This window comes from Elephas maximus, chromosome 22, assembly GCF_024166365.1.
Source record: "Elephas maximus indicus isolate mEleMax1 chromosome 22, mEleMax1 primary haplotype, whole genome shotgun sequence".
Classification (NCBI taxonomy): Eukaryota; Metazoa; Chordata; class Mammalia; order Proboscidea; family Elephantidae; genus Elephas; species Elephas maximus.
The window spans coordinates 26,758,459-26,776,565 of NC_064840.1; the positions used below are offsets into that span (position 1 = coordinate 26,758,459).

At 51.0% G+C, this 18,107-nt stretch overlaps 1 protein-coding gene across 3 annotated transcripts in view; it reads left to right on the forward strand.

Annotated features, from left to right (window-relative positions):
• ASCC2 (activating signal cointegrator 1 complex subunit 2) overlaps positions 1-16,825 on the forward strand; it is a 43,547-nt gene extending 26,722 nt beyond the window's left edge. Inside the window, exons 14-21 of one of the 3 annotated variants that reach the window (XM_049865846.1) lie at positions 1,089-1,272; positions 2,735-2,949; positions 3,837-3,956; positions 9,250-9,343; positions 9,437-9,567; positions 10,149-10,254; positions 14,369-14,448; positions 15,739-16,507. In XM_049865846.1, the coding sequence (XP_049721803.1) occupies positions 1,089-1,272; positions 2,735-2,949; positions 3,837-3,956; positions 9,250-9,343; positions 9,437-9,567; positions 10,149-10,254; positions 14,369-14,448; positions 15,739-15,910 (1,102 nt within the window). In that variant the 3' untranslated portion in view covers positions 15,911-16,507. Of the gene's footprint in view, positions 1-1,088; positions 1,273-2,734; positions 2,950-3,836; positions 3,957-9,249; positions 9,344-9,436; positions 9,568-10,148; positions 10,255-14,368; positions 14,449-15,738 lie in introns of all 3 variants that reach the window. The other 2 variants (XM_049865845.1, XM_049865844.1) reach the window with 2 other exon arrangements.
• The last annotated feature ends 1,282 nt before the right edge of the window (positions 16,826-18,107 follow it).

Consider the following 18,107-nt stretch of genomic DNA (forward strand, 5'->3'; position numbering starts at 1 on the left):
TTACCCTCACGGGCCTCACTCCAGTGGGGAGACAGACAAGTAAACAGGCAGTTAGATAGCACCATGATGAGAGAATTCAGAGGACGTGGAGAACAGAGGAGGTACCTAACCCAGGGGAGCTTGGGGTGGGCTGTCAGGTGCAAATGATGGCCAAGCTGAGAACAGCGGAGGGAGTAGGAGCTAAGGCCAACGACAGAGTTCTCAGTATGAAGAAGGTTCAGAGGACAGAGAGCAGGCTTATTGGAAGAGCCCACATATGTGTGTAGAGCATGGGGTTGGGCTGTGGGGGAGTGGAGGGGAAGGCGTCAGAGTGTGGCAGATGAGCTGGAGGGAGGTGGGCCGGCACAGCCCTGTGGTAACCCTTACTAAGAAATTCAGGCTCTGCCCTGCAATCTCTGGGGCACTGTGGAAGGATGTGAAGCAGAGAGTGACAAGCTTTGTCTGACCACAGGGAGGAACGTGAACTGGCCTGGGGCCACCACGGAGGCCCAGGGTCTGGTGAGGAGGCTGTTGCTGGCATCCAGGCCAGGAAGATGGGGGTTTGGACTGGAAATAGAGTGAGGGAGTCTAGGTGACTCTCTGGCTTCTGGCTTGGCGTTGCCAAGAGTGGCAGAGAAAGAGGAGGGACAGGGAGGAGCAGGCCTGTGGGCCATTTTGGTGGCTGGGGTAGGTTGCTCAGTCCTGCCTCAGGGAAATCTTGTGGGCCCCCAGCCTTTGAGAAAGCCCGCAGCAGGTCGAACTGGAGGTGCAGCAGGCCTGTTGGTCCCTCTTTCTGGTGGTCAGTACAGAGGGAAGAACTGCTGACAAGTCCCAGGGTGCTCTGATGCCAGCCCCCAACCCTGGCCTGATCCAGAGCTACTTTCTGCCGAGTGGCAGGTGCTGGGTTACAAGGCCAGTGTGGCCATGTTTGGCCCTTTTATCCATGTAACCCAGGTGTCCCTGATGTCTACTGGGTGCAGCCCAGACCTCCCTAGCAGAACCATATAATCAGATGCTGGGGCGGGGTTGAGAAATTCCACTGCCTCAGAGCTGGAGAGGCAGAGAAGGCTGTGGGACCAGAGAGAGAGAAACCCTTAACGTCCTCCTAGCGACGAGACACGCACTGCGTATATCCTCCAGGCAGTCGAGAGTGCGTGGGAAGGGGTAAACAGACAGAAAGCCACTGAGGCTAAAGACCCACTGGTGGCTGAGGATCCTCATGAGGTCGCAGCGACAGCGGAGCCAGTCAGTCAAACACCGTCACACCCAGAGAACTGGGAGGAGGGTGAGGAGGTGTGTGTCTAGGCCAGGGCTGTCCCCTCCTGCCCCCTGCCCTCCAGTCCCCATCTGAGAGGTCAGGGCAGCTGGGAAATATCCCTTCTTTGTTTCTGCACTCAGGGAAAAAGGTTCCTTTTGGAATTGACAGCCCTGAGCTGGTGGTCAGCTCTCTGCTGCCCTTGGAGAGCCCTGAGTAAGACTGGGTACAAGGAGACAGCAGGTCATTTAAGCCATTGAAGCTTCGGCTTTCCCTCTATAAAATGAAGAAGCGAAGCTTTCATATGAAATCTTTCCTGAGCCTCCTCTACGCACAAACGGGGCTGCTTTGGTTGCGGCAAGGAGCAGTTCCTGGTCCCATTGCTTGGCCTCCCGGGGAGACCCTCCATGGAACCGTAGGGCTCCACTAAACAAGTTTGGAAACCTCTGGTCTAGTACATTCTCTCAGGCTTCTCCAGAACTGGCCATCAAGCCCAGGACTCTTACTGTGTGTTGGGAGGCAGCGTGACGCAGGTTAAGCCACATAGTCACTGGGGTCAGGCAGCTCGGGTGTATTTCGGCTCTGTCACTCACCAGCTCTGTGACCCTGGGCACATCACTCACTGTGAGCCTTGGTTTCTCATCTGTAAGGTGGGGACAGTGCAGTCCCCACCTCCATAGGGTTGTTAGGATTTCCAGAGCTGCCATGTAGAGAGCTCTGGGAGCTGGCTGGCCTTGGGACCCTGTTCACAGACACTGTGGTCTTCTTTGTTAGAAAGATGACAGCTCCTGCTGCCTTTTCCTACCCTCTCTCCACCACTTCTTATCTGAGTTGTGGAGGGTTTTTATTATTTGATTTGTGAATTTCATTAACTAAAAGGCCTAACAAAGTCAAGCCACACTGAGCAGTATATAAAGTGGATCACCCTTATTGAAAAGACTGTAATGCAAGGGGGAGCATCTCCATGCAGTCCAGGTGTGGTGGTTGCTGTGTTCCCCAGACGTCAGTACTAAACTTGTGAGGTCTGGAAAAGGACCTTTCACTGTCAGTAGGAGCCTTTGCTTTCAGTAGGAACCATGGCTGTTTACTGAGTGCCTGGTCGAGGCCGACACAGGTTCAGTGTTTTGTGTGCAGGGCCTCTTCAAACCATTGAAACAATCCCCTGAGGTAGGTGGGTGGGTGGTGGTCTGCCCATTCTCTAAAGGGGGAAACTGAGACTCAAACGGGAAGTGACTTGTTCAAAGTCCCACAGCCACAAGTAGCCCAGAGATAAGGTCTAAAGCCCCTTTTTCCACAGAGGAGGGAATGGAGACTCAAAGAGACTGGAGTTACATGGCTGAGGTCCCGCAGCCTGGAACAGCAGGGCCCAGACTCACACCAGGGCCCCGGACTCCAGTCCAGCACTGTTTCCTTTCTACCTATGGCCTATTATCCTGTCACCCCCTGGCTTGGCCAAGCAAAACATCCCCTTCCCCTCCTTCACTCTGCCTCTTCCCACAGTGCATGGGGGTAGCTGCTGCCCTGGGGCCCCCCGTTTCTGGCGTGGAGCTGGACTTGCTCATCTCCCAAGTGAAGGACCTGCTGCCGGACCTTGGCGAGGGCTTCATTCTGGCCTGCCTGGCGCACTACAGCTACAACCTGGAGCAGGTGATCAACAACATCCTGGAGGAGCGACTGGCCCCGGCCCTCAGCCAGCTGGACCGCAGCCTAGACAGGTGGGACAGACAGGTGGGAGGAGGCGTGGCAGGCCCAGGCTGCCTCAGGGCCCTCATCTGGCGCCCCTTCTCAGCACCTCGACTTCTCACTTACATCATTCATGTTCAAGGACTCAGCTTGCTTTCCCTTCCCTTTCCCAACTGTTTACGTGGTACTCTCTTTGGAAAACATACAGATCTTAGACCCCCAGGAGGTTCTCACGTGTCCCTGCAGGGCAGAAAGTGTGCACAGCAGACATCCCTGCTATACCTATGGGAAGACCCATTAGGGACACGGCATGTGACAGGGGTTGGTGAGCGCCTTGTATTTCCTAAACTCTTGGCCAACCCCTGTCACTACCGCCTTCCCAGTAGATTCCTGAGGGAGGACGGCCGAGCTGCTCGCTTCCTTCATACTGGCCCTTTCAGAGTTTGGCCCACTGCTTTCCTGAAGACCCTGTGGAGCAGCAGAAATGAGGGAATGGATAGGTGTTTCTTCTGTGAACAAATGGTGTTTATTGGATGAATGAATGAATGAAGCTAGCTATGTCTCGTTGGACAAGCTTCTCAGCCACTTTGCGCCACATTTTACAGATGAGGGCACTGATGTACAAAGAGATTAAGTGACTTTTGGGTACCTATTTCATAGAGCTGTCCTGAGCATTAAATAAGAGAAGGAGCTTTTAAGACACAGAAAGAAAACCTGTGTGACTGATGAGGGGAGCTTTGCTGAGGAGTGGCTGCGTATCCAGGCAGGGGCCAGATAGGGCAGGTCTGCCTCCCCTGAAAGTTACTGAGATTTGAAAAGGAGTGAAGGATCCAATGGATGTCAAGTGGCAGGGGGAAGTGGGCGCAGGGGGGTGTCTGCTGGCCCGGCCCACTTAAATTGATTTCCATGTGGCCTCTAGGCAGATGAAGCCAGACCCAACGCCCCTGTTGACATCTCGTCTCAACGTCTTCCAGAACGACGAGTTTGACGTGTTCAGCAGGGACTCAGTGGACCTAAGCCGGGTGCACAAGGGCAAGAGGTGAGTGCAGTAGGCTGCAGGGTCACAGGTACCCCAGCTCTGGGAGCACAGACAGAAACCAGGAGAAACAGAAGGGCCTATCGCGTTAAGGGACCAGCCATGGAGGCTGAAATCAGGGGTCCCTTCGTAGTCCTGAGCCTGTGGCTCCCAGCAGGTGGGGTGGATTCTTCAGTGGTTACGCTTTTGGCTTGGGCTCCTTGAGGGAGGTTTTCAATGACTTCTACTTGTTCATAGCAAAAAGCCAGAGAAGCCAAAACTGCCCTCCTCCCCTTTGAAATTTGACATCCTGACCGTCAAATCACTGGATGGTAGATCTGGGCTATGCTTCCCAGAAGCTGGTCCTTGACCTGATTCTCCCCAGTCTGTGGCAAAAAGAGAAAAATAAGGATCTTTACTGATGAAGCATTTCAGAAGGTGGCTATTCCATTTGAAGGCCTTCCTATTTATTTTTGGTTGATGCCCTTCCTAATTTTTTGGCATTGAAATGTCCATTCATGATTTATTATTCATTCATTCAACAAATATTTGCCCAGCGCATACAACATTCAGCCTGAATTAGGTGCTGGGGATATAGTGGGGAGCAAAACAGACACAGCTCCTGCCCATGTGGAGCTTACACTAATCAACTCATCAAACAAGCTACATAAAAGTGCAAATACAACAAGGACTACGAGCTGGAGGTGCATGGAGTTCAGAGCCTCTGGCAGGGGCTTCAACCAGGCAGAAAGATCCTCTGAGGAGAGGACACTTGACTGAGTGCTGAGGGTTGAGGAGAAATCACTTTGCCAGGGGGAAGGAGAAGCTTTCCAGGCAGAGTTAGCGGCAGGGGTGCTGGCCTTGAGGCTATAGGAAGCCCGGCTAGGGTCCAGGCAGCCGAAACCTTTTATATTTTGAGATGATCACCTGGCTCTGGCGTGGAGAACTGACCGGAGGGGACCCAGTGTCAGTAATGATGACAAAGCACACAGTATAGAAGAGAATGACAAAGTAAGAAATTGGCAACGCTATGCCAGTCCCTCAGGTTCTCCTGAAATGTGTTAGTTCATGGAATCCAGACATCTGGGAACCACTGCACAAGTGCAGCCTGCCCTTTCCCCCATCATATAAATGGGGACAGTAAGGTTCAGAGAGGAGAGGGGATTTTCCCTCTTCTTGTGGTTTTTGTGGTAGGCTCCCCAGTGGCAGAGACACAGGCTGCTTCAATGGGAACCCTGTGCTGTGCCCCCTCCCCAGGGCCATCCGATGTAGGAAGCTTGACTGGCCGAGAGCTTGGGGAGTAGGCCCAGGACAGCTTGGCTGGACAGGAAGCAGTCACAATCTGCTCAGTCACACATATTGCTACATCTTAGCTCCTAGCCCATGAGATGTTATCCCGCATCAGTGGCCACTGCTCCAGTTAGCATGACTGCTGGGAGGCTCCTGCTATGGGAAGGGGTAGACAGGGGGTCCCCAGGCTGGTAGAAGGCTAGCCCCCAGCTCTGACTCAGGGAACCTGATTGCTGGGTCCTCCTGAGCTCAGACATCTCTAGCAGCGACCTTTCACCTTGACCTTGGTCTTTGGTTTTGCCTGGGACCCATAGTCTCATGAGGTTGCGCTTCACCCTACCCGGTCTCAAGTCACCCAAGAGCATCTGCAGGGGCTGGTCTCAGTTGTCAGGGTCAGCAAAGGGGCTGGTGCTGAGTCGACCAGCTCTCAGGGCGGGGCTGTGACCCTGCTCCTGGGCTGCTTCAGGCTGCCAGGCTGAGAGACCAAGCAGCAATATTTACTGAACTCTCTGCTCGGTGCCTGCAGGGTAGGGATTGTGAAGAGGCAAAGCTTTCGTTCATGTGTTCATTATTTATTCATTCAGCAAATATTCATTTAACAGTTTACTAGCACTAATCCTGTGCTGAACACCAGGGAGACAAGGGTGGACAGGGCACCCAGACCTTGCCCTCAAAAGGCGAGAGACTATGGGAAAGACTTAGAACATGGAACAAATGTGACAGAATCATTAACCAAGGGAGGTGGGATGGGGGATGGCTGGTGGGGGCAGCTGTCCTAATTTGGGGAGATCACAGGGGCTCCCCGCTGTCAGGAAGCATATGAGATGAAATAGCACAGGCCAATCATACCTCAGTTAAAATGTGTGTTTGTTGAATCAGATGGAATGTTTTCAGCTTCAGGTAACTGAAAAGTGTGCTCAGTGGCTTAAGTAGTAAGGAAATCTGTTCCCTCACATGATGGGGTTGCAAGGTAGTGCAGGTCTAGGCTTGGTTAACCTAGGGGTACAGAGACATCATCAAGGATGCTGCATCTTTCCATGTCTCAATGCCTCAGGCCACAGAGTAGCTGCAGCTGTTCTGGGTATCACCTCCAGAAACAGTGTCGAGAGAAGTCTGAAACAGCTCTTTCTGTAGCCCTCTTAGAACCAGGAAACATTTCCAGAAGTTCCCAGACTCCCTTCACATCCCGTTGGGATAACCGGGTCACAGGATTGAGGCCCAGGGCTCTGGTAAGAGGGATGAATGAGTAGAGAGAGCTGAAAAAATGAGGGTCTATTAGGAGGGAACGTTGGATGGAGGGTGGCTGTGGGGTAGACACCAAGCATGTGTAGCTGCAAGATATCTTGGCCAAATGAAGGAGGCAGATTGCATAAGGTGGGATTTCCCCTAACCACTTTGGACTGAAAAGTTGGGCCCCAGAAGATGATAACAAGTGTTCCTTCCAGAAAAATACCTTACGGCTGAAAAAGTCCACGTAGTCTTATCTGCCTCTTGAAGAGTCAGAACACATTCCTAAAGTAAAGACTCTGGCAAGTCCTTCAGTGAAAGAAACCAGATCTGTTTTATTGAGCCCGACAGGTACCACATCCACTTCTGTAGGTCATCTTATTTCATCCTCATGTCAACACTGGGAGAAGGAACCTGGTGAGGATAAGGGACTTGCCCATGATCACGTGGCTCAGGAAGTGGCAGAGCAAAGCCTTGAGTCAGGAGACATGTGCTCTGGCCCGGCTCCGCTGTTAGCAGCTTTGTGGCCTTGGAAAGGTTGCTCTGTCTCTCTGGATCTCCTGAGTCCTCAGCTGGAAAAGGAGGGACTGAGATTCTGTGACTTTGCAAGCCCTTTAGGAGTTCAAAGGCAGGAGTCCCCCTGAGGACCAGTTTGAGTTGGGCCTTGAAGGACAGGCTTCCATTATCCCTTCCCCAGGCCCCCTGCCGGCCCCCTGACCCAGAGCTCCTTTCTCTTCCTCTGTGTCTCCATGTCTCCAGGCATGCATGCCTCTGTTCAGTACATTTCATGCATCCCGGCCTCCAGTTGGCTGCCATTTGCCTGTGTGTCACTCCCATGAGACTGTGAGTTCCATGAGGGCCAACCCATAGCGTATTCTTTTCTGAATCTCCCCCTACCTTGGCCTGAGTCCTTTGCCTGGCACATAGTAGCCCTTAATAAAGACTTGTTGAAGGGAGCCAGTCTTCCACGCTGCACTGGGGGCTGCAGTCCTGACTGCCCGCAGGCCCCAGCCAGCCCAGCAGACTCGGACGCCTGCCCCTCCCAACTCCAAAAGCCAGTTAATAGAAGATTTTATGGAATCTGTGCAGGACCATGTGGGCTTTGTGTTTCTTCTCCTCTGCCTGCTGTTGATACATTCCAGGGACCTGATTTCACAGCTCAGCTGGCCTTTGTCACCTGGCATCTCACTGATTTCCTCTGCAGAGCTAGAAGCTACATTCCACAGGCCGGTGGTTGTGTCTGACAAACTAGATTTTTCTACAGATTTGAAAAGCCACGAGTCAAGAGACCGTAGTCCCCACCACAGCTCTGCTGCACCGTCCCTGTAATCCCAGGCGTCGCCCTTCTTTTCCCTCCACCACACAGGAATTTCCTCACCTGTTACATGGTGGGAGTTGGACTTTCTAACTTTTGCTTCCAGTGAAATTTTACATGGCAGCTCCAACTATAAAACAGATAAAAGGCTTCTGTGGGGGTGAGAGGAAGAGGCCAGAGTCCTCTTAAATTTGTGTTTGTTTTAAAAGATTCAAACAACCTCAGGTTCTGCTGTGGAGTAACCATTGTCACTTGGTGTGGGACTCACTAGCCATCTGTGTACATTTTCATATGTGTATATATATATATATATATGCCCACTACTCATCTGTCAGTTTCTTGTACTGTGGTGGCTTGCATGTTGCTGTGATGGTAGAAGCTATGCCACCAGTGTTTCAAATACCAGCCGGGTCACCCATGGTGGACAGGTTTCAGCAGAGCTTCCAGACTAAGACACACTAGGAAGAAAGGCCTGGAAAGCACTTCAAAAAATAAGCCAGTGAAAACCCTATGGATCACAACAGAACGTTGTCGGAGGTAGCATTAGGAAATGAGCCCCTAAGTTGGAAGACACTCAAAATACACAGTGGCCCCAACAGTGGACATAAGCCTATCAAAGACTGTGAAGATGGCGCAGGGCCGGGCAACGTTTCATTCTGTGGTACGTGGGGTCACCGTGAGTTGGAGGTGACTTGACAGCAGCTAACAACAACTACATATGTGCCATGGAAACAGAGCTGGTTTGCTTTACTTTTTGTTTTTTATACAGATGGGATCACACCATAGGCATTTTTCTGTAACTTGCTTTTTTCATCAGTAATAAGCCTTAAAACTCATTCCCTGGCAGTTCCAGAAGATGGCTGTCATTTTTGGGAACTGCCTCGTGATATTCTGTAACACAGATGTAGCATAGTTCATCTGGCCACTCCACTCGAGATGGACATTAGCTGGGTTTTCATTTTCCACTGCTACAAACAGTGCTGGAAAGAAAACCTCTGATCAGACTTCTGTGCACCTGGGCAGTGTTGCCTGAAGGGCAGTGGCCTGGTTGAAGGGTGTGTATGTTTTCTATTTTAATAGCTACTCTTGGGATGCCCTCCAACATGGGTGGAACCATTTACATGTGCACAAGTGAGGAGCCCTGGTGCTGCAGTGGTTAAAGAGCTCAGCTACTAATCAAGAGGTCAGCAGTTCGAATCCACCAGCTGCTCCTCGGACACCCTATGGGGCAGTTCTACTCTGTCCTGTAGGGTCACTATGAGTTAGAATCGACTCAATGGCAACAGGTTTGTTTTTTTTTTTTGTTTTAGCATCAAGTGAGAGTCCCTCACCCTCACCAGCACTTGATAACATTAGTCGTCTTAGTTTGGGCCAGTCTGAGGGCTGAAGGATTGAGCCCATAGCTCCCTGGATCCTCTGCGTCCCACAGCCTCCAGACCTGAGGGTTTTTCTTCCTCTCTCTCCTGTTTGTGTCTTGGGCATCAGGAAGGAGGAGAACACGCGGAGCCTGCTGAACGACAAGCAAGCAGTGGCAGCGCAGCGGCAGCGCTACGAGCAGTACAGCGTGGTGGTGGAGGAGGTAGGCGGTCCCCAGGATGTGACCCGTGCTGGGGGAGGGAGACCTAGCCAGGTGCTGGGCCACCCCAGCCACTCCATGCTTCCGCCATTGCAGGTGCCACTGCAGCCTGGGGAAGGCCTGCCCTATCATGATGATGACTATGAGGATGAGTACGATGACACATACGATGGCAACCAGGTGGGCGCCAACGATGTTGACTCAGATGATGAGCTCATCAGCCGCAGGTGAGGCCAGGCGGTGGGTGGAATTCAAGGTGGACAGTGGCTCTCAGGCCTCTGAGGCTTTCCTGTAGCCTCTTACTTGTACAGATAAGGAAACCAAGGGCCTGATGACGTGAGCAAGACAGTGGTAGAACCAGGGCCCATACTCGGGCCACCTGACTCCTCTTCGAGTGCTCCCTCCACCCCCTCTCCCTCCTCCTCCTTTGCTGGTTGTCCCAGCCCAACCTGTGCAGGGCAGCATTTATTTGGTCTCACGCAGTAGTTTTTAATTACAGTAAACTTTTCCCAGTGGAATCTTACAGAGACGCCCAATACAGATAAAAATAAGGCTCTTCTGGCTAAAGGGAGAACTAGTGATCCCCACAGCCCCAGCTCAGATAAAAATAAGGCTCCTACATCTGACCCTGGTCCCCTCAAAGAACCCTGGGCCTGAAGAGAGCTGGCAGGAAGAGCTCTCACATTGTCATGGCTTGTGCCTGCCTCCTGAGCTGTCTCCTCTCCCCCATCGGGATTCCCGCCACCTTGAGGCACTCTCTCCAGATCCAACCCTACTCTTTGACCTCACTTTCTCTCTCCACCCTCAGGCCCTTCACTACCCCTCAGGTGTTGAGAAACAGAGTCCCCGGGGAAAGGCAAGAGGATGAGGAGGAGGAGGACGAGGAGGAAGAGCCTGAAGAGGACGCCCCCAAGGTACCTCCTTGGCCGGTGGCAGGGTGGGCAGGAAGAAGGGTAGTGGATAAGGGGGAGGGTGCAGTTCTGAAGGGTGAATTGGGAGCATTACGGCCCTTCTTCCCTGCATCTGGCCTCAAGGCCACCCCAGCATCACTGCCTGAGGCAGGAGGGGTCCTTTCAGGCCCAGGATGTCTGCTTGGAGAGCCGCTGGCTTACATCTCACCTCTGCTGCCTACAAGGGCCCAGTGGATGAATTAGAGGCCAAGCCTTTGAACTATCGAGTTCATTAGGCCCAGTAGCCTGGAGTCCAAGTAAGGGGCAGCTGTCAGCCGCTGCACCCTGCATGACAATTATGAAAATCAGAGAGGAGTTAGAGCCTAGCGCCCTTGGAGGTCACCTGGGCCAGGGGTTTGAAAATTCTCTTTTTTAGCAGCTGAACTTTTTCTTCAAAGGAAATCCTTTCTTGTTTTTGTTAGGTGCCGACAAGTTCTTCCAACTCACAGCGACTCTGTACAAACCCTGCCCTGTCCTCTGCCAGCCTCATGATGGTTGTTATGCTGGAGCTCATTGTTGCAGCCATTGTGTCAGTCCTTCTTGTTGAGGGTCTTCCTCTTTTTCAGCTTTACTAAGCATAATGTCCTTCTCCAGGGACTGATCCCTCCTGATAACATGTCCAAAGTATATGGGACAAAGTCTTGCCATCCTTGCTTCTTAGGAGCGTTCTGGTTATACTTCTTCCAAAACAGATTTGTTCATTCTTTTGGCAGCCCATGGTATAGTCAGTATTCTTCGCCAACACCATAATTCAAAAACATCAATTCTTCTCTGGTCTTCCTTATTCAGTGTCCAGCTTTCCCATGCATATGAGGCGACTGAAAACTCCATGGCTTGGGTCAGGCGCACCTTAGTCTTTAAAGTGACATCTTTGCTTTCTAACCCTTTGAAGAGGTCTTTTGCAGCAGATTTGCCCAATGCAATGTATTGTTTGATTCCTTGACTGCTGCTTCCGTGGGTGTTGGTTACCAATCCAAGTAAAATGAAATCCTTGACAGATTTAGTCTTTTCTCTGTTTATCATGATGTTGCTTATTTGCCTAGTTGTGAGGATTTTTGTTTCCTTTATGTTGAGGTGTAATCCACACTGAAGGCGGTAGTCTTTGATCTTCATCAGTAAGTGCTTTAGGTCCTCTTCACTTTAGCAAGCAAGGTTGTGTCATCCGCATAATTCAGATTGTTAATGAGTCTTCCTGCAATCCTGATGTCGTGTTCTTCATATAGTCCAGCTTCTCAGATTATTTGCTGAGTATACAGATTGAATAAATATAGTAAAAGGTTACAATTCTGACCCACACCTTTCCTGATTTCAAATCACACAGTTCAAACAACTGCCTCTTGATCTATGTGCAGTTTCCTCATGAGCACGATTAAGTGTCCTGGAATTCCCGTTCTTCTCAATGTTACCCATAAGTTGTTACGATCCGCACAGTCAAATGCCTTTGCATAGTTTGTAAAACACAGGTAAACATCTTCCTGGTATTCTCTGCTTTCAGCCAGGATCCATCTGACATCAGCAGTATCCCTCGTTCCACGTCTTCTTCTGAATCCAGTTTGAATTTCTGGCAGTTCCCTGTCGGGGTACTGCTGCAACCACTTTTGAATGCTCTTCAGCAAAATTTTACTTGAGTATGATATTAGTGATTTTTTTGGTAATTTCTGCATTCGGTTGGATCACATTTCTTTGGAATAGGCATGAATATGGATCTCTTCCAGTCAGTTGGCCAGGTAGCTCTCTTCCAAATTTCTTGGCACAGATGAGTGAACACTTGCAGTCCTGCATCCCTTTGTTGTAACACCTCATTTGGTAATCCGTCAGTTCCTGGAGCCTTGTTTTTCATCAGTGTCTTCAGTGCAGTGTGGACTTCTTCCGTAATAACCGTCGATTCTTGATCATATGCTGCCTTCCGAAATGACTGGATGTCAACCAGTTCTTTTTGGTACAGTGACTCTGTATTCCCTTCATCTTCTCTGGATGCTTCGTGTCATTCAGTATTTTACCCATAGAATCCTTCGGTATTGCAATGCAAGGCTTGAATTTTTTCTTCAGTTCTTTAAGCTTGAGAAATGCTGAGCATATTTTCCCTTTTTGGTTTTCTAACTCTAGGTCTTTGCATGTATCATTATAATACTTTACTCTCAAGCCACCCTTTGAAATCTTCTATTCAGCTCTTACATCATCATTTCTTCCTTTCCCTTTAGCGATTCGTCATTGAAGAGCAACTTTCAGAGTCTCTTCTGACATCCATTTTGTTCATTTCTTTCCTGTCTTTTTAATGAGCTTTTGCTTTCTTCATGTATGATGTCCTTGATACCATTCCACAACTCATCTGGTCTTCAGTCAATAGTGTTCAATGCATCAAATCTGTCTTAACTAGAACCTCAATATATAAAACAGGTGAAAGCAGCACTACCCCCCTTGAACAGAGTGGCTGGCTAGAACCCCACCATCTGTGCCCTCCCAGGCCTTTATGTTACCAGGGTGAGAAATCATATGTTTCCGGGGCAAGCCCACCATGTAAATGAGTGCAGGATGTGGTGGAGGGGAGGGAAACAGACTTGTCTGAGGAGCTCCTCAGCAAGAATGTCGGCCCCCCAGTTCAGAAGCTTCCCTTCTTTCCAGGGAAGAAAGACAGCCCAAATTTTTATGTGAAATCTTCCAGTTTCCAAATGTTGTTAATTCCATTTTGTTTCTTCAACACTGTGGGTCACTGCTGCTTGGTTATGGCCCTTAGGTCACAGTTGTCCCCCTGCTCTTGTCCAGCCTCCTTTCACTCTTGGCAAAAAGCATGGTCCTCAAAAGCAAAGAAGTTTCCGGGATAAATTGAATGCTTCAAAGGTCAGCGGAGCAAGGGCAGGGGCTTGGGGACTGTGGCTTAAGGGGACTTCTAAGTCAATTGGCAAAATAATACTATTATGAAAACATTCCGCATCCCACTTTGAAACGTGGCGTCTGGGTCTTAAATGCTAACAAGCGGCCACCTAAGATGCATCAATTGGTCTCAACCCACCTCGATCAAAGGAGAATGAAGAACACCAAGGTCACATGACAACTATGAGCCCAAGAGACAGAAAGGGCCACATGAACCAGAGACTTACATCATTCTGAGACCAGAAGAACTAGATGGTGCCCGGCCACAACCGATGACTACCCTGACAGGGAGCACAACAGAGAATCCCTGAGGGAGCAGGAGATCAGTGGGATGCAGACCCCAAATTCTCATAAAAAGACCAGACTTAATGGTCTGACTGAGAATAGAGGAATCCCAGCGGTCATGGTCCCCAAACCTTCTGTTGGCCCAGGACAGGAACCATTCCCGAAGACAACTTATCAGACATGGAAGGGACTGGACAATGGGTAGGAGAGAGATGCTGATGAAGAGTGAGCTACTTGTATCAGGTGGACACTTGAGACTGTGTTGGCATCTCCTGTCTGTAGGGGGGATGGGAGAGTAGAGAGGGTTAGAAACTGGCAAAATTGTCACGAAAGGAGAGACTGGAAGGGCTGACTCATTAGAGGGAGAGAAAGTGGAACTATGGAGTAAGGTGTATATAAACTTATATGTGACAGACTGACTTGATTTGTAAACGTTCACTTGAAGCTCAATAAAAATTAAAAAAAAAAAAAGAATGTGACAATAAAAAAAAAAAAAAGCATAGTCCTCAAGGATGGGCCCTTCCCCAGTTCGTGGGTGGTGGAGCCAGAGTGAGGCCACCTGCTCCCAGGGAAGAGTCATCTCTCCTACCATGCAAGGCCTGACGTGGCCTCCTTGACCTGTCAGGTGGCCATCCTGGCCTTCCCTTGCTCCCCCATGATGCCGCCAATTTGTCCTACTCCACCAATGGCGAACCCGCCCCACCATGCCTGTCCCACCAAGCCCAGCCAGTGGGAAGGTTGGGGGCTTCTAATGAAAGCCTGGACCACAGCAAGCCAGCTCAGCCAGGACATCGCCCTGCCATGCTGCACTTCCTCCCACCCCTAACCAAGAACAGTCACAGAATCCAGTTTGGTGCAACCCCACCACTGCTTAGGATTGGGGTCCTCACAATTCTGGTTTTTGTCTTTTCTCCCTCCCCAGCCTGACCACTTCGTGCAGGACCCTGCAGTGCTAAGGGAGAAGGCAGAAGCCAGGCGCATAGCCTTCCTCGCCAGGAGGGGGTGAGCATTCAAGGGGCTGTTTCTGGTGGGAGGGGACCCAGCTGGGGAAGTCCCAGCTGATGACTGGGAAACCCAACCCTAAGTGCTTTGTATGTATAAATTTGGATCCCACAACAACCTTACGATGTAGCTACTGTTGTTATCCTCATTTTACAGATGAGGAAACTGAGGCTTAGAACCTGCCAACGGTCACACAGCTAGTAGGTGGTAGGTAGAGTGAGATTTGAGCCAGGTGACCCAGCTCTGGAGTCTACACTTATAACCATGTCTTGACAGACGCTGCAAGGGGTTTATCACCCAGTGTGGAGAGTGACATGTCCACGGCTAACTGGTGTGAGATGTGAGAGAGTACAGGCAGACTGACAGACATGCATCCCTTATCGCTGAGAGAGGCATAGTAGGGGCAGGGGCTTTTAAGGAGGAATTTGTCATGTGAGATGGGGAAGCAGCCCAAGCTGGACAGAAAGGTTGAAATACAGGGTGTGGCCAGGAAGGGAAGTCTCCGGGTGTGACTGGACGCAGCTGGGAGAGGGTAACCAGAAATCCCTCTAAGCAGCCCCTTTGCCTTCCCATGAGGAAATGGTCCAGAGGGGCCAAAAGCCTGCCTGAGGTCACTCTTCCACTTAAGGCCAAACCAGGTTCCCTGGCTCTGGGACCCCCCACAGCACTGCCTGCTGGGTGCAGAGGGCCTCGCCAAGGAGGGAAGGCATTTGGATCACATTCTGAAGGCAGTAGGGAGCCACAGAAGGTTGCTGAGCAGGGAGCAGAGCAACCCTGACTCCTCATTCATCCCAACCCCCTGAGCATGGAGCTGGGGGCACATTCTGACAGTTGAGATGGTCTGAAAGGGTCCTGGGTAATGTCTGTGAGTCTGCTAGGTCTTTGGAGGCCACCAAATGAGGCCTTGTGGTGTAGAGCTGAAGTAAGTGTCTCATCTGTAGCAGGTGGGCCTGGTGGGATAAGGGAGGTGACCTGTTCCCAAGCCCTCCTCCTCTCCTTGTGTGGGGTGTGGTCAGCCCATTAGCTTTTCCTCCCTGCACAGCCTAGTGATGAGCCCATGTGGAGGCAAGGCCCAGAGACGAGAAAACACCTGGCACAGAGCTGGCTGGAGCCCTGACAGCCCTGCCCCTGCCAGGCCCCATTTCTCTTCCTACCCTGAAGTGGGGACATGGGTGTCCTGGCTGAAGCCTGTGTGTCCTCTCCCTGTGACCTCTGATGCCCACTGGGAGCCTCCCATCAGAGGCTCTTCCATCTGACGGGTTTTCCTGGGGTTGGTTGTTTCTCACTCAGGTACCGGCATGACAGTTCAACAGCAGTGGTCGGCAGCCCCCGAGGCCATGGACAGAATCGTGAGACAACCCAGGAACGCAGGAAGAAAGAAGCCAACAAGGCAGCAAGAGCCAACCACAACCGGAGGGCCATGGCTGACCGTAAGAGAAGTAAAGGCATGATTCCATCCTGAAGCCACTGCCAGCAGGGCAACAGTGGCACCGGACCCACCAGGCTACAGTACCAGAGCCTGGACCTCCCACCATTGGTCCCATGCCAGGGCCCCAAGTTCAGCTTGACCCCTCAACAGCCTCAGCATTGCAGCCCCTGCGAAGGCCACCTCACTGCCCGCCAACCAGCCAGCTGTGAGCACCTTCTTGCCGAACACACAGTGCCTTACCCCACAGTGAAGGACCCATGGGCCAACGAGTAGGCGCCTTACCCGAGATGTGCTGGTGGGAAAGGGGTGGGGGTGGAGCCCCAAGACAAGACCCCCAAACCTCGTGCAGCAAGACACCACTTCGCTTTTTCCCTGGACTGCAGGAAACCTGTATATTAAAAAAACAAAAACAAAAAAGAGGCCTACGCATAAAGTTTTTAAACCTTTCGAGCAATGACCCATGATGCACCCATGACCCACTCCCCTTGCGTCCCATTCTTCAGTGAAGTTGCTGTCAAGAGGTCATCATGGCATTTTTTTTATGCTTACATGCTTGCTCTCATTTTAACCCCTCCTGGCATTGCTCCTGCCTTGCTCCATGACCCTGAGGACATCAGTCCTTCTCTTAACCTCCAGTCTCTACTGTGAAACGAAGGCCTGGAGGAGGTGGTCCTTCCCACTGTCTCGGTCAGTCTTGATGACCTCCACCTGAGGAGGTAGACACTGTTTTTGACCCCACTGTATAGATGAAGAAAGTGAGGCACCAATTGCTGAAGGTGGCTGCCCCAGGCCACAGAGGGGAGTGGTGGAACGGGGATCGGGCACTTAGTCTGACCAGGGTCTGGAGTCCTAGACCCCCGTAGTTGGTGTCGTCTCCACCTCACAGCTGGCCCAAGGACACTGCCAGCAGTAGAGCCAGTGCCATGAAGAACTCAGGCCTTCTGCCTCCCAGCTGTACGTACACTTGTATTAAAAAAAAAAAATGTACACTTGTAAAATAAAAAAAAAATAGACCCCCCCCAAAATCAAAGGATCAGAGACCTCAAGAAACAAGTCAGGATGTCACTGCTAAGCCCTGTTGAAGGCCTTGGCTTCTCAAAGCTCCCTCCTGGGCATGGCCAACCAACTCCTAGCATGGCAGCGGCTGCCAGTTATTGTCATTCCACTTCCTTCCAGAACATTGCCAGTCAGTGAGGGGGATCAACAGTGGGGGATTTGCTGGGTTGATCCTTGCCCAGCCCGGCATGGAGTCCATTAGTGAAAGCCAGGGCCCAAGCCCAGCTGGACCCTGACAAATCACCCTCAATGCTAGTACAATTTATTTGCACGTGGTTAGGATGAGCATCTGAAGCAGAGAGGTAGACAGGTATTTGACGAATTGGTTTTGTTAGGTCAGCCTGCACAAGTGAAAATCAATAGCAATTCCTCTGTGTTGCACCGGTTCTCTTGGTGCATTTGAGATGCAGAGCAGGTACAGGGTGGCGTCCTCCCGTCGCACTGCTAAATTAACTGAGACCAGGCTCAGCATTAGCCATCCCGACAGGGAGCAGCAAGACTGTTCCTCCAGGAAGCATTGCCAGGGACTGACCTCAGTGGCAGGGGCCACTTCTTTTCTCCCCCACTGAGCTGCTCACAGTTCGTCTGCAGGGAGGACAGGATGGAGAGCTCTTGGGTGTTAGTTACATGTCTTGCCTGTTACTGTTCATAAATCCCCTCTAGCTTTCACCTTGTCACCTGTACCTTCTAGCTACCTGAGGTGGTGTTCAGGCCTTATATCATCATCATGGTTCAAAGCACTTGAGAAGACAGAAGTAATTTAATTTTCAGAAAGGAGTGCCAGGTCAAACTTAGTCTCCCATGCCTTGTCATTTCAGACCTTGAAGGTACTCTTTCCGGGGGGGTTGGTGGCTAAAGACAGCTCAGGGGTCATCCAGAATGGTGCTCATAGGCACGCCTCTTTACCTCTTGGGGCCTCAGTTTTCCCTTCTGTAAAGTGAATATGCTCGGATGAATGCTTACCATTTGACACCTATGAAATTGTCTGAAGAGAGCCCAAGGTTTAAGATGGACAAATGCAGAACTGCTATAGGTGAAGCTGGGTGGGGGGCCCTGAGCCCTGCCTCTTTAGTCACTGGAGCCCACCATCTCCACTGCTGCTCCTAAGCAGGTATTTTTTAAGTGTCTGCTCTGTGCCCTGGCAGGAGATCATGACTATCACAGACATTCCCTA